The sequence below is a fragment of the Simochromis diagramma genome, unplaced genomic scaffold (genome assembly GCF_900408965.1).
Source record: "Simochromis diagramma unplaced genomic scaffold, fSimDia1.1 OVJJ01000387.1, whole genome shotgun sequence".
NCBI classification, from domain to species: Eukaryota; Metazoa; Chordata; class Actinopteri; order Cichliformes; family Cichlidae; genus Simochromis; species Simochromis diagramma.
This window is the reverse complement of record NW_024387152.1, coordinates 9,916,642-9,929,366: the sequence shown is the minus strand read 5'-3', so window position 1 is coordinate 9,929,366 and position 12,725 is coordinate 9,916,642. Positions and strand designations below refer to the sequence as shown.

Genomic DNA, 12,725 nt, shown 5'->3' with positions numbered 1-12,725 from the left:
CGATCCCTATACAACTGTTGTAAGAGCTTGGTTCGCATTGCCGGCAATAAGTCGGACTCGTTCCCGGTGGGTGATGGGCTCCGCCAGGGCTGCCCTTTGTCTCCGGTTCTGTTCATAATTTTTATGGACAGGATTTCTAGGCGCAGCCAAGTGGCGGAGGGCTTTCGCTTTGGTGGCCTCAGAATCTCATCTCTGATTTTTGCGGATGATGTGGTTCTGTTGGCTTCATCGGGTGAGGGCCTCCAGCTCGCACTGGAACGGTTCGCAGCCGAGTGTGAAGCAGCGGGAATGAGGATCAGCACCTCCAAATCTGAGGCCATGGTTCTCAGCCGGAAAAGGGTGGAGTGCCCACTCCGGGTCGGGGATGAGTTCCTGCCCCAAGTGGAGGAGTTCAAGTATCTCGGGGTCTTGTTCGCGAGTGATGGGAGAAGGGAGCCGGAGATCGACAGACGGATTGGGGCTGCAGCTGCAGTAATGCAGACGCTGCACCAGTCCGTCGTGGTGAAGAGGGAGCTGAGTGTAAAAGCGAAGCTCTCAATTTACCGGTCGATCTACGTCCCTACCCTCACCTATGGCCACGAGCTGTGGGTAGTGACCGAAAGAACGAGATCGCGGATACAAGCGGCGGAAATGAGCTTCCTCCGAAGGGTGGCTGGCCTCTCCCTTAGAGATAGGGTGAGAAGTTCGGCCATCCGGGAGGGGCTCAGAGTAAAGCCGCTGCTGCTCCACATTGAAAGGAGCCAGCTGAGGTGGTTCGGGCATCTGACAAGGATGCCCCCTGGGCACCTCCTGGGTGAGGTGTTCCCGGCATGTCCCACCGGGAGGAGGCCCCGGGGCAGACCCAGGACACGCTGGAGAGATTATATCTCTCGGCTGGCCTGGGAACGCCTTGGTGTTCCCCTGGATAAGATGGAGGAGGTGGCTGAGGAGAGGGAGGTCTGGGCCTCTTTGCTTAGGCTGCTGCCCCCGCCACCCGGCCTCGGATAAAGCGGATGAAGATGGATGGATGGATGGATGGATGGATGGATACTATGTTTCAGAATTTGGGAAACTGGTTCTGGATTAAACCTGGCACCACGTTGATGAAAAATCAATCAAAAGCTTTGGTTTCCCCAAATCTAGCTTTATGTACACCAAACAAATTCAGCTGCAAAGTAAAAAACCTTTAGCGTCATTCAGCTTTCAGTCCTTGCTCAGTTTTTCACCGTGTATTGTTAGTTTAAACGCATGTATCTGTGAGCGTTGGAAGTGTGTGTGTATAGGCTTGTGTGCTTATGTGTGGGAATCTCTTCTGTGGGTTCAAATAAGGATTCAAAGGTCAGCTCTCTCAGCGCTATCTGTTACAGATAGATCTCATCTCCCACACAGCTTCTGCTGCTGTCAGCAGGCTGACTGTCAATATGAGGCAAAAATGCAACAACATTTACTTTTGCGTCACTTCTTTCTGTACACACTCAGTTGTTTTTATTTCTCTTTTCCCTGGACTGTATGCAGTCTAGTCATTTCTCAGCAATGCAGTTTTGAGATTCATGAGTGCGTAAAAATTCCCAAAATCCAAACAAAAGCTAAACAATGAGCCAGACATGTTTTCCTAGGAAAGACTTTATTAACACAGCAAAGCTGTCACGATTCGGCTATAGACTTTGTCACTGCTGTGTAACACTGTTTTAGAGGCACAGAGGGAAAATACTGTACACTGTGTTACATAAACTTCACTTTGCAACGCTGTCGAAATTCAAGCCCATTCTGAAAGCGGCTCTGCACCAACACAGACACTGTCCGGATGGGAAAGAGGTACAAGTGACACCGTTCGGAAGCTGGAAAAGGATCAGCTCAGCCATTTTACTCAACACTGAAGTGCTTAAGGCCAGCCTTCAAAGTTGCCTCAGTGGTACGTGCCACAAAGGCTCTATTATTTTCTGTCTGTTGGTTTCAGGCTGATCGACACTGGAGGTTCTTAATCTTAAGCTGAGTCTTGACACAGAAATGCAGTTGATAACTGAGTTTTCTCACAATGATAGGGTTTCATATAAATGTTCCCTGGATTTTTCTTGGTGTGCCGGTATCTCCCTCTGTTCTCCACACCTCCAGGAACATGTAAAGGTAGAGGGAAAAGTCAACAATCATCGTTCTTCTCAGTAATGCGTTGCCTGTTGCTTAATGCGGTCTGTAGTGTGATTTTTCTTCATTAATTTCCAGAGTATTAACAATATATTGCTTGAAATGATTGAGTGCAGTTCTATATGTATAAATCTGTATTTTCTTTAGGTGGAAATTGGATTATTTTGATAAGGTAAAGAAATATTGCATTAAAGATTCAAGTGACTTTTAAAAGGTTGCTGTTTCCCTAAATGCAACAAATCTGACTGATCATTTGCTTTGAGGCCTTAACAACCTTTTGGGAATTTTCCATTACAAATAGCACAAATTTGTCATGGAAGATTTTCCCTGGCTTTTTAAGGGGTGGGTCAATAAGGCAATAAGGCAAGTAGTTAGAAATACCAGAATCACCGTAAATTCCCCCCAAAGCAATTCATTCATTCAAGGCTTTAGTTCAAGACTTTAAAAGTGTATCTTATATCTAAAGTCCATGAATCTGTATGGTCAGTAAAGAACAAATGCATTACTATAGCTTACTATAGTCTGCTGGCTGTTTTTCCTGAAGACTCTCCTCTATTTATTTATTGCTATAAATTTACTTAAAAAATGCTGCAAGTTAATGAGGCTTTCTCCTCAAAAAAGGCTTTAAAGCCTCAAATTCTGACTTCCTCCCAGTGACCCACATATCCTCAGCACTCCCACAGCCAGGCTCCTCCTACGTGTCTTATAATCTACTGACCTTGAAAAATAGGATCTCAGGACATCCCTGCACATGAGCGGTGTGTGGACAAATGTGGACTGAGCGGGGAAAAGACTTTTGGCAAGCAACACCTGCAAGTGGAGGCCGCAGTAGACAGTCATTTAATAAATGTCCGATCTGTTCTGGCAAGTGTCATATGTGCACCTCTGGGAATTTAGGCTGCTCTCCCCAGCATTCATTTAGCCTGACATCAGCTGCTGCACCAAAAACAGAGACACAGGATTTACAGTGTTCAGGATCAACTCGGTTCACCAGGTCCTTCATTTATCATCAGCAGGCCTACACTATACTAATGCAGGACAGTGACTGTCTACTTTTTGTGTTTCTATATTGTCCAATACACATAGCAGACTAAAACTGCTTCTTTTGTTTCCCTCATTGTCTGTTTTCAGTCCATTTGTCCATTAGGATATTTCCACTGCTTAATTGATGGCTGCTTTACTATCCTGAGGACTGAGTTCTCAAGAGCAGCTGTGACCTTCTTTTTTTGTGACCAAAAGACAAGAATGTTTTGTTTATTAGAATATTTATTTATTATAAGGAAATGGAAAAATAGGGGCTTGAGGCCAAGTTCACAAACAGTCCTGGGAAAGAAAAGAAACAAGGCTTGTTGCCAGATTTCCTTTTAGAGGTTTCAGCTCGATAGGAGAGACGATGCTAACTGTATTTACTTGAAAATGAAAACTGCTTGGCTGGATTTCACCTCAACATAGCTTCATTGTTTTCTCCTCACTTTCACCACGTCTGCAGCAAGTTTTTTTCCCCCCTTTTTCTTCAAACCCTTGTCTTCATTTTTAGTGTTCATCTTGACAGTACTGTGTAAACTCTCTGACACAGCTAGATTTCACAGCTTAGTCACTCTTATAGCTAATAATACCGCCACGTTTTATGTTTTGTTTTGTCGTCTCGTGTACATCAAGCAGTCCTCCTGCTTTTATCAAGCTTTGATTGAAAAGCAAGCTACAAACAAGCATGATGCAAACTCCCAAAAATAACCTAATGATGACTTCAGTCCCCAGGAAAGTCATTACCAGCGTGCCTAAGATGCCCTCCAGCTCTTGCGCGTGAGTGCATGTTTGTACAAAACTGCCTCAAAACGCCAGCTCAAGTCTGAATATTCGTGAACACACACAGGAGTAAGAAGAAAGGCACAGCAGATATAGAGGTGACACAGCTGAGGCGGCTGCTACCCGTCCTGAGTGAAGCTAATGAAAGGTGGTCTGGAGCTAACTTTTATAGCTCAACCACACACACGCTGACACACACGTATAGAGCTGCATTGCAGATACCAATGACCTCTAACACAGTGTCTCCCTAACAGCCTTCATCCATCAATCGTGCCTATACATGCCGCTTACTTATAGCAGTCCAGGACCTCATGTATTAGCACTCTGCTGCTAAGAATCCTGTAATCACTGTAATATTTTAGTTAGGTCAGTGAAACCTGCATTAAAGTTGTCCCTGTTACTCTGATGTCATACAGTTGCATCCAGTCGGGTTAAAAGAAAAAGCACAACTTTGAAAACCATTATTCGAATTGGAAGAGTATTATTTCCAGTATATGAATTACATTTATTTATTATTATCAGACAGACTACAGTCTCAATTATAATGCGTCATCTCAAGGCAATGCAGACAGTGATTGGATACAGGGCCATGTTGGTTAAAGTGTCCACTCCCCTAACAAAACAAAGGGATGAGTTAAAAAAAAAAATAATGATGGGTGTTCCTTATATGCCATCTGTTAATCTGCTTCAGCTTCACTATGCTTGCTCGACACCAGCTATCGATGTGTGCACCACTGGTGTTTTTCAGTGAGACCCAGCAGGATTGACATTAAAATTAAGTTACGATCACTGGAAAGTTTGCTTCACCTCACACGGAGGCCTTCACAGACACACTAGCTTCCCGGGCGTTCGTGAAGGCTGTCGACTTCAATTTCACACGTCATAAAGCAAACTCGGCTACAGACCAGAGGGCAACTCAACAGTGCAGTCCATCCTTAAACTGCAGAATTAGTCCAGTGTGGTAAAGATAAAAAAATAGTTCCAATATTGTCACTTCACCGAATGCAGCCGAATTTCAACTTCACTTTTGTTAACCTCTCACAGTTAAGACGACTTGCTCTAATCTCTAATCTGACCAAACTTGCTCTTAAATTTTTCATGTTAGAAAACTTGAGCTTGGCTGTCCTCAGCTGAGTTGAGCACTGTGTAAATGAGGTGGAGGTTGTGATATTTGTCCTTGATGTAGTGCACTGTTTGTTTGAATACTGATGATGATGGTGAGCGTTCTTGTCAGATTGGCTTGTTAGCGGCTTTACAGCAGCTGCGTCTCAGTCCAAGCTCATTTCAGAGACCAGGAAACTTGATCATATTTCCATTTCTGAGAGGTTTATGCTTTGTGCCTTTTCTTCAGCTCAAGGTGGTGTTGTAGACACTTGTCGCTGTCTGGTCAGATTCAGGCATATAATGATAAGCCTACATCAATATATGGTTAAGGAAGTACTCAATGTTGTACATTTAGGCTGTTGTCGTTTTATTTATACTGTAAGTGCGTCATTTCATTAAAATTCAGTGGAAAAACAAATAGTATTTCCCCAGCTTACATCATAAATACATTGCACTTTTTGGGCCCTTTCCCCCCCCCTTTTTTTTTTAACTTCTCTATTTAATATTCATTATGCTGATGTGCATGATGGATGTTCACTTTATACTCGGTATTTAGTAGAGATTTAGAACAGCTTATTTGTAATCCTGCTTGATTGTTTTATCATTTTAAGGTCACATAGTTATTGCTGATATGGTATTTTATTTTACCTTAGAAAGGGAGAACAGGCCTTATTACATATATTTGAGTAAAATAAAAGGACAGTTGAATAACTATTTTTTTGTTTCCTGTAAAAGCCTGACTTGTTGTCCCTTTGTTCCAGTGTCTCTACGTTTAAGTATTTGTAGATAAATAAAACAACATCAAATAAAATACATTGATATTCCATTCAATTCAAGTGTTACCATTATATCAATATTCAGCCGTTTCTGTGAGTGTTTGATGGGGCAACAAGCTCGAAGACAGCTAATACAGCACTTAATTTAAGGAGTCAGGAACGATGTGGCTAATTGAGTGTTGTGTTTCTGTCCTGCTGGCAGGGCCACAGAAAAGATCCTGGCCCGAGCACGGCAGCTGGTCGATGTTAAAAAAGAGGACGGCTTCTCTGCGCTGCATCTGGCGGCTCTCAACAACCACAAAGATGTCGCAGAAATCCTCATCAAGGAGGCGAGTTGACCATACGTTTGCATATTTACCTGTTTAAACCGATGCTTTTGTTGTAAAACTTAAAAAAAAATGTATTTCTTTTTGCTCTTCTTCTTCTACAGGGGCGCTGTGACATCAACATCCGAAACAACCGGAACCAGACGCCGCTTCAGCTGGCGGTGACGCAGGGCCACACAGAGTTGGTGCAGCTGCTGGTGGACGAGGGCGCCGACGTCAACATGGAGGACGAGGACGGTGACACGGCCATGCACGTGGCCCTCCTCCGCCCGCAGCTGGCCAACGTTATGCTCAGCCCATCCGTAGGTACCAGCAGCAGCGAGGAGAGCAGCGACGGATGTTCCTCCACGTCTCTGTACTGCAGGGTGAGAACTGACGGGGAGGGGGAGGTGGCATGTTGTTAAATTTGTTCTTTTCATTTTTAAAAGATTCCTTAGAGGGGAGCGCCTGGTTTGATGAAACTGTTCTACTGCTACACCAAAGTTCACCACTTTTTAACTTTTGCGATTCCCGTTATGATGGGATAGATTTAAAACATGAGATTGGCATTTAACAGATCCTCTACTGTTGAATTCTTGGTGTTGCTGGAAGTGGATCAAATGAAAAGAGAGCAAGAGAAAAGATGCTGTTTGACAGGATGAAATGGTGGCTAAATAAAACCTGGCAACAAGGTAAATATAGGACAAAGACAAGGTTACTAAGACTACTAAGAGATGTAAATATAGACTGGATAAGAGAGTAAATGGCGATCAGAACATTACTTTAGAGCTGGAGAAAGATTATTGTGGGCTTTAGAGTGTAAGTGCAGGCTCATAGTAGGGTAAATAAAGGCTAATAAGGGTCGAGGATAAAATGATGAACATAAATGAATAAGTGTTACACTATTTACCTTTAGTTCTAGGGGTTAATTTAGTGTAAGAGAGTTAGTTAGTTGACTTTACCAGGTAAACAGCAGGATGAGTGTGAGAAGGAGTTGGAAGGACTCAGGTGGCATGACCTTAAAGATGGCCTTAAATAAGGAGTAAGGACTTTGGCAGGTTGTATAAACATGGCAGAAGAGTGGGGTTAACTGCGGACAAAGTAATCAGGAGTGCAGTGAAATGATACCATATATAGTTTAAAGCAGGGGCTGCATGCCCAGTGAAGCTATAGACATTTGAACAATAAGCCCTCAACATTTAGGATTTCGTAAGATGACTGTGTCTTTGACTCTAATCTCGTTCTGTGGCTTTAAAAGAAAATACTGGCAGAGACTTTGTAATAAATGAGAGAACGGCTAATTCTACTACTTGTAGTTAATTCAAATTGTACGTTGTTAATACAAACATGCTTTGCTGAGCCGTTAGGACCGCTCTGACATCATCAAAATGGGAAATAGATGGATTTAGGTCACATGATTTCCACGTATTCCTACACTGGGAAAAGAGAGGTTCCGGTAATTAGATAGATGCTAACTTTGTTTATCTGTTGTTTGATACTTGGCTGAATCTTTTACTCACGAGAAGTAGCCTAATATTCATTTTACACAGACCTTGACTCTTTGCTTTGAGCAGCACTTTAATTGCTGTTCCATCAGTTCATGTTGGTATCATTGCACCAGTGAAGAAGAACGTCCTTTCTAGTATACATGACCGCAAACACTGCAGCTCCTCTCAGCATCCTGGACACCTGCCAAGCGCACACTAATACACACACATACACAGCCATGAAGGTGGCTAGACTTAAGTGCTCAGGGCTGTTCTGGCCACTGTCAGCAGATGAGTTATTAGGAGTTCTTCCGTGCTGATTAGGAGTGCAATTATATATCAGCCTTAGCTGGGTTGCACTGTTTTTACTTCAGTTACCTGGTGTTGCTTAAATTCAGCTCCTGGAGGTTTTTAAGTTGTTCTCAGCTCTCACCGTTCGGATCAGCTGTTAGGTTTTTAAAGAGTGCGTCTCTAAAATGGTCTAAAATTTCTCTCCCCTCCCTTATCTTCTCTGTCCACAGCTGAACGCGACAGGTCTTCTGGGGAGTACGGAGCTGAGCGTAGGCACAGCTGTCGCCTGTTTTCTAGCGATGGAAGGTGCTGACATCAGCTACGCCAACCACAAGGGCAAGAGTCCTCTGGACTTGGTGGCAGACAGCACCATGCTGCAGCTCATCAAGAGCTTCTCTGAGAAGCACAGGTAGCCGTTTGCAAAATTAGGGTTGAAGTACACGAAGCGGTGGCTGATATTTTTATGATGCATAGTTCATAAAACATTCTGACGGTCATATTTACACTCTTATGTGCTATTTTTCATTGAAATGACAAACAGAAAACAGTTGCTAAGGAATAAGCGCTGGTGTGTGGGAGTCAGCTGAGGTTAAAAAAGGAAGCCTTGGTTTAGTGGGGCGTTATAGCTGTGTGTTGTGTGTCAGGTTGCAGCGCCTGCAGGCCATCACATGCGGACAGGGCCTGAGCAGCGCCAGCCTGCGGCGGGTCCACACGACGCCCAACACCATGACCAACCTGGTTCTACCAACGCCGCCCGGGCCCAGCGAATGCCTCATCTGCTCCGAGCTGGCTCTTCTGGTTCTCTTCTGCCCCTGCCAGCACAGTGTGGCCTGTGAAGGTGGGCTGTGCCTTTTTTCTCTCTGTGTTGTTTGCTCTACTTTCATTATTGAATGTCAAACAGTATTGTTATTGATACAGACAAAAATAGACTTTGAGTCTAATTGATCCTTGGCTAATGCGGTGCTTGTCTAAACAGAATGTGCCCATCGCATGAAGAAGTGCATCAAATGCCAGGTCACAATCACCAAGAAAATTAGGCAAGGTAAGTTCTAGCTGCTTTACTGTCCGAAATCTTAAGCCTTAAATGTTTCTTGTTATCTTAATGTTTATTCATGAGATTATTTAATCATTTATGATGTCCTAAAGACGACGTCTCCGTATTCGTGGTGCTCTCTGGTCACTCAGACGCAGCCTTGAATGGTAAATGAAAGCAGCTGTGTGTTCTGGACACTGCTGTCTCCGTGTTAACCTTATTATTTTTGAGCCATTAGTACAGCAGGACGGTCTCATCTTGCACAGCACTGCACAGTCTGCATAAAATGAACTCATTTAATAACGATGACCTCCCTCCACAGACCAAACGGAGGTGGACTGCAGCCCCGGCACCGAGAACTCAGAGCAGCACAACCTGCTCGAACAACTGCAGTCCCGCTACCGTCAGATGGAGGAGAGGATGACCTGTCCCATCTGCATCGACAACCACATCAAGCTGGTCTTCCAGTGCGGGCACGCCTCCTGCATCGACTGCAGCGCCGCGCTTAAGACCTGCCCGATCTGCCGGCAGACCATCCGCGAGCGGATCCAGCTGTTTGTCTGAGCTTCTCTCTCCGCTCAGTCCAGAGAATAGTGGAGGGGGGCATCGGAGAGAAGCGAGGCTGGGGATGGGCAGTGGGCAGCTGTTATTTTGGACACCCCCAGTAACCCCAACCATCCCCTTGGATCAGCCCACAGGCTGCTTGACTATCAGATGCTGTATTAAATCACTGAGAGGCCACCTTGTGTTCGGAGTAGCTTTCATCGAGCAGCGCAGGCAGGAACGTGTTTATTAATTTAATTCGATTTTCAGCTCCAGGACAGATGTTTAGCTGAGTACGACAGTCAAAGTCACGAGACGACGCCGCTGCTTTGATTGGCAAGCTGGGAGGGTAAAAAAACGCTCCTCCCCTCACTCACTACTTCTTTTCCTCACTCCCACCCAGCCTCTGCCTCGTGTAATCTGTCCTCTCTTTGCTGCTTTAAGTGGATGTTTGTCCCATCATCCTCTCTGGCTCTCTGGCCACATCTGTTTACAAGGCTGCGCAGAAATCACTTCTCATCTTGCTCCTCAGCCTGTCCTGTGAATTATGTTTGCTCTCATTTGTATCAGTCTCTTAATAATCAGTGTTAGTCTCTGCAGAGGGAGTTGGTATAACTAAAGGCTCTCTATATAATCCCCAACCAACTGTCTGTATGCAAGGGGAAATACACACTGTATATGCATGAACATATGCATATTGCAAAGCTGAAAAGGACCGTGTCGTCATGGGTGATTTGTTGTCGTTTTCTTTCTCTCTGCTTACATTTGTGGTTTATAACGTACCTACGAGTACAGGTGTGTATTTATGTGTGAAAGGTGGTATTACTTAGTAATGTCCTTTTTCGGCCAAAAGGTTTTTGGTTTCTACTGAAGTTCACCCCCAAGCCTATGTCCTCTACTCAGGGTATCAAATCATTGAAAGCACTTGGAATATCCATACAGAATTAAAGAGCCACCCCCAGACGCACACACACACACACAGATACAGATACACAGCATTATAAAGCAACAGGTTACTGAAACGAAAGGTTGGAGAGTTGGGCATACTGACTAAGAACTGAAGTAGAAACACTTTGTCTAAACTCACAGTTTCATTCTCATTAGTTAAACGAATGTTTGCAACAAAGCTGATGTTTTCCTCTGAAAATACAAGAAAAAAAAAAAAAAAGTCCACCAAGCTTCCCAGAAGAACCAGTCGGCTTCATTTCTGTGTTTCGCTTTGTGTGTGGCGACCACTCGGTCTGTCTGTCAGTCACACGGCTGGTGCGGAGAACCCAGCGAGCACACACTTTAACAGCTATTTTGTTACCAAACCCACCAGATGTATTGTAAGATCTAGAATCAGAAGGGCAAAAACATTGCGTAGTCGTGTCACTCGTGTATTTCCTTCCACGTCTACCTTTGTAGTCCAGTCTTTTCAGAAGAAAGCCTCCCTTTCTCCTCTGGAGTTCTGGATTGTATATCATCCTGATATCTGTTCTTGGTGTGTTAACTTGAAGGGCTTATGCAGATATATATATATATATATATGTGTATAAATCTTAATTTAATTTTTATTTTCAGATATAAACTTCCAGAGACATTTTTTTTTCTTCATTAGATCCCAAATTTTGGGAGAGGCAATGTTAAAAAGATGTACATTTGAATGTTTTTTTTGGGAGGGGGTATATCCGGTCTCACTCTGCCTTTCTTATGTATAAAGAAAAAAAAAAAAGGTAACAGAGAAGGAGCTGGAGAAACCAAGGGGTACCACAAGATTTGCTTTGAGGAAAGAATTTTTCTTTTCTTTTTTTTTATCAGTGCCAAATCGCATGAGGATGTGCATGGGCATGCACGCCCGAAATTACCTAGACGCACTATGCTAAACCCCTCTAAGCTCAAGCGAGGGTTCAGTTATTCCAGCAGTGTGAAGTGAACTAAAAAAAAAGAAGAAGCTAATTTTCATGTTTGTTTTTTTTAGGTTAGAATCAGAAATATTATCACAGCACACTCGGTTACTGATGTTAGCAGCTGAGCTAATGGTGTTAGCCTTTTAACTTTAGCTTACTGTTTTGAACCTCCTCGTGTTCTCAAAGAAACGTGATGTTACACACTTCTGAAATATTATCAGTCCCATATCGTTTGGAGCTTTTTACAAGTATATATATATATTTATATTTTGTGAGACATTGTCAATCAAGGGACACGTTTCTTACAGAAATTTCAGCATTTTAAGGATTGTTGGTGTTTTAAGGTGATGGGTTTACAGGCAAAGGCAATAATGTTCTAGAAAAAAAGGGGAAGATGTTTGTGGTTTTTTGTTTGTTTTTGTTTTTTTAAGGAGGTCGCTGTGAGGGCGGGAAACAATTTATGTATAAAAATTATATTAAAGCAGCAGTTGTTACTATTGGTGTTTGTACATTTCAGCTCTTGGAGTTCTGATGTTGGCCTTACTGTCCATTCCTCCTCTGTTGACGTTTTTTCAGTTGTATTCTGTACAAAAATATTTTGCAATAAATATGGAACTGTTTTCTAAGGACTTGGGCTTCTCCTATGCTTCATTTCTTAATTTAAACAATGAGATTTCCTTACCTCAGTTGAGTGTGCTGCATTTTCCCCTTGACTCGAAGCATGCTTGCAGAAATCAAGAGTCAGCAGCAACAGAATCAGATGCTAACCTCTGTGAATGAATGGTTAACTTATTAATTATATTTTAGATTGAAAAGGTAGCTCATTCTTTCAAATTTCACAGATTAAGCTGCATGTTTGTCAAAATTTTATTTGTAGAATAATGTGTCCAGTCATATCGACACATCTTGTTTAAAGTGATGTGACAAGATGCTGTTTTTAACAAAGGAAACCTCTCAGCTGACCAGATATCCGTCGGTTCTTCTCATGGATGGAGGCTTGAATCTATCCCAGCTGTGCATACCTGAGTTTATAGTCACCACTATTTTTTACAAACATATATGGATGTCTTACAATGTTTCTATAATGTTTTTAGCTATTTTTATTATTTTTATTATATTCCTCTGTTCAGCACTTTGGCCGACGCTTGATGTCTTTTAAATGTGCTATATAAATAAAGATGACTTGACCAGATAACCTAACCCCATGCATGTCTTTGAAATGTGGGAGAAAGTCTGAGTACTCTGAGACAACCCACGAAGACACAAGGAGAACATATGAAGTCCCCACAGGAAGGCCCCAGCCAGGATTTGAACCAGGACCTTCTTGCTGTGAGGTGATGATGCTAATCGCTGCACCGCTGTGCTAGCCA

The 12,725-nt window shown here is 43.1% G+C and overlaps 1 protein-coding gene across 5 annotated transcripts in view; it reads left to right on the top strand.

Moving 5' to 3' along the window:
* mib2 (MIB E3 ubiquitin protein ligase 2) overlaps positions 1 to 11,984 on the top strand; it is a 41,281-nt gene extending 29,297 nt beyond the window's left edge. For all 5 annotated transcript variants that reach the window (XM_040048039.1, XM_040048038.1, XM_040048036.1 and 2 more), the window contains exons 14-19: positions 6,010 to 6,136; positions 6,238 to 6,498; positions 8,121 to 8,299; positions 8,535 to 8,728; positions 8,867 to 8,932; positions 9,246 to 11,984. In XM_040048039.1, the coding sequence (XP_039903973.1) occupies positions 6,010 to 6,136; positions 6,238 to 6,498; positions 8,121 to 8,299; positions 8,535 to 8,728; positions 8,867 to 8,932; positions 9,246 to 9,487 (1,069 nt within the window). In that variant the 3' untranslated portion in view covers positions 9,488 to 11,984. The remainder of the gene's footprint in view (positions 1 to 6,009; positions 6,137 to 6,237; positions 6,499 to 8,120; positions 8,300 to 8,534; positions 8,729 to 8,866; positions 8,933 to 9,245) is intronic.
* Positions 11,985 to 12,725: the final 741 nt, after the last annotated feature.